The following is a 2500-nucleotide window of genomic DNA, read 5'->3' on the forward strand; positions in this document are numbered from 1 at the left end:
ACCACACACCTGGACACACACTACTGCTTCACCCAGTAACCACCAAACACCTGGACCTTGCTCTTCCACAAGGACACCTGGACACCTGGAGTCCCCGCAGCTTCACCTCCTCCTGCAGTGCCCCCAGTGACTCACCAATCACTGCACCATCACCATAACAAGGTCTGTCATCTCACCATTAATTACAGATGCTCCACAGTCACTGGTCCACAACTCCTCCACAGCAGCTTCACCTCCTCCACAGCAGCTTCACCTCCTCCTGCAGTGCCCCCAGTGACTCACCAATCACTGCACCATCAGCATAACAAGGTCTGTCATCTCACCATTAACAACAGATGCTCCCCAACTCTGCCTACTGATGGCCCAGGAACACCCCTAAAACACCCCTAAAACACCCTGAAAAACAAACAGGGCCTGCAAACACTCACTCTCAGATAAGGGCACCGATATGATGACACCATTTCCAGTACCAATCCAGAGCCGGTGTGACGAGATAAGGAGGGCTGTTATCCGTACGAAGGAGAACCCAAGCTTGCCCGTCCCTGGAATGGGGTAAAGAGGTTAGGAGAGGTTATGGGGAGGTTATGGGGATTACATACATAAATAGGGAGTTAGGTTAGGTTAAATGAATGAATGATAGATGATATATATATAAACAACACCACAACACCACCACCGCCATCACCACTGTCACTCACCTAGGATTTTAGATAACACCAGACACTACCACACACCACACCACCACAACACCACCACTCACCCAAAGAACACCACACACATCACCACCACAACACCACTGCCATCACCACCGTCACTCACCCAGAATTTTAGACAACACCAGACCACACCACCACACACCACACCACACTACCACTCACCCACACAACACACACACCACCACAACACCACCATCACTCACCCAGCATTTTAGACAACACCAGACCACACCACACACACACCATAACACCCAAAGAACACCACACATCACCACCATCACTCACCCAACATTTTAGACAACACCAGACACCCACCACACAACCACAACCACTCACCCAAACAACACCACACACACAACACCACTGCCATCACCACCATCACTCACCCAACATTTTAGACAACACCAGACCACACCACAACACCACAACCACAACCACTCACCCAAACAACACCACCACAACCACAACACCACCATCACTCACCCAACATTTTAGACAACACCAGACCACACCACAACACCACAACCACAACCAGTCACCCAAACACCACCACCACAACACCACAACACCACCACAACCACTCACCCAGCATTTTGGAGACATAAGGCTCAATATCTACGTCCTGGAGGTGTTGATGGGTGTGTGCGTGATACAGGCGGAGGGTGGAGTCCAGGCGAATGCTCACCCACACCCCGTCACCCAGCCAGGCCATCTGACGCACCTGGGACTCCTTCCGGGGGTGGGCGTCAAACGATTTCTGCCGAGTGGTCACGTTCGGTTAAGTTAGGTGGTGTTTTGTGGTGTTTTGATGTGTTTTATGTGTGTTTTATGGTGTTTTTGGTGTGTTTTGGGATAGTTTTGAGTGTTTTTGAGGTGTGTTTGTGGTGTTTTTGGTGTGTTTTGGGATAGTTTTGAGTGTTTTGAGGTGTTTTGGGGTGTATAAGATTTGGAGTGGTTTTGGGTGTTTTAGGGTGTTTAAGGGTGTTTTGTGGTGTTTTGGTGTGTTTTGGGATAGTTTTGAGTGTTTTAAGTGTTTTGGTGTGTTTCTGGGGTGTTTTGAGATGTTTTGAGTGTTATTGGGTATTTATGTGGTGTTTGAGGTGTTTGAGGGTGTTTTGAGGTGTTTGAGGGTGTTTTGGGGTGTTTCTGGGTGTTTTGGAGTGTTATTGGGTCTTTCAGGGGTGTTTGAGGTGTTTGAGGTGTTTTGGGATGTTTTAAAGTGTTTTTGAATGATTTGGGGTGTTATTGAATATTTATGGGGTGTTTGAGGGTGTTTTGAGATATATCTGAATGATTTGGGGTGTTTTTGGTGTGTTTCTGGGGTGTTTTTGGGTGTTTTGGGTATTTATGGGGTGTTTTGAGGTACTTCTGAATGATTTGGGGTGTTTTGAGTGTTTCTGGGTGTTTTGTGTTATTGGGTCTTTAGGGATGTTTTGAGGTGTTTGAGGGTGTTTTGTGTGTTTTTGAATGATTTGGGGTGTTTTTGGTGTGTTTCTGGGGTGTTTTTGTGTGTTTGTTGGGTGTTTTGGGTGTTTATGGGGTGTTTTGAAGTATTTCTGAATGATTTGGGTGTTTTTGGTGTGTTTCTGGGATGTTTTTTTGTGTTTTGTGGTACTGCTCACCTCAATGGTCATGTGCCTGGGGTCAACCACGTGAATCTTGTTCCTGTAACCACACCACACCCTGCCATGGACCGCCTGCATGCACCTAATGGAGTGGTGTGGCCGTCCTAGGTCCAATAAGTGGTAGTTGTTTAAGTCCCACTGGCCGTCCCCGCGCCGGTG

The 2500-nt window shown here is 47.7% G+C and overlaps 1 protein-coding gene across 1 annotated transcript in view; it reads right to left on the minus strand.

Moving 5' to 3' along the window:
• LOC123509159 (C-Jun-amino-terminal kinase-interacting protein 4-like) overlaps positions 1 to 2500 on the minus strand; it is a 44795-nt gene that overhangs the window by 4476 nt on the left and 37819 nt on the right. Inside the window, 3 exon segments of the mRNA XM_045263347.1 lie at positions 429 to 542; positions 1302 to 1473; positions 2339 to 2500. The exon segment at positions 2339 to 2500 is cut by the window's right edge and continues 55 nt beyond it. Coding sequence (XP_045119282.1) covers positions 429 to 542; positions 1302 to 1473; positions 2339 to 2500 — 448 coding nt within the window.

Source organism: Portunus trituberculatus, chromosome 26, assembly GCF_017591435.1.
Source record: "Portunus trituberculatus isolate SZX2019 chromosome 26, ASM1759143v1, whole genome shotgun sequence".
NCBI classification, from domain to species: domain Eukaryota; kingdom Metazoa; phylum Arthropoda; class Malacostraca; order Decapoda; family Portunidae; genus Portunus; species Portunus trituberculatus.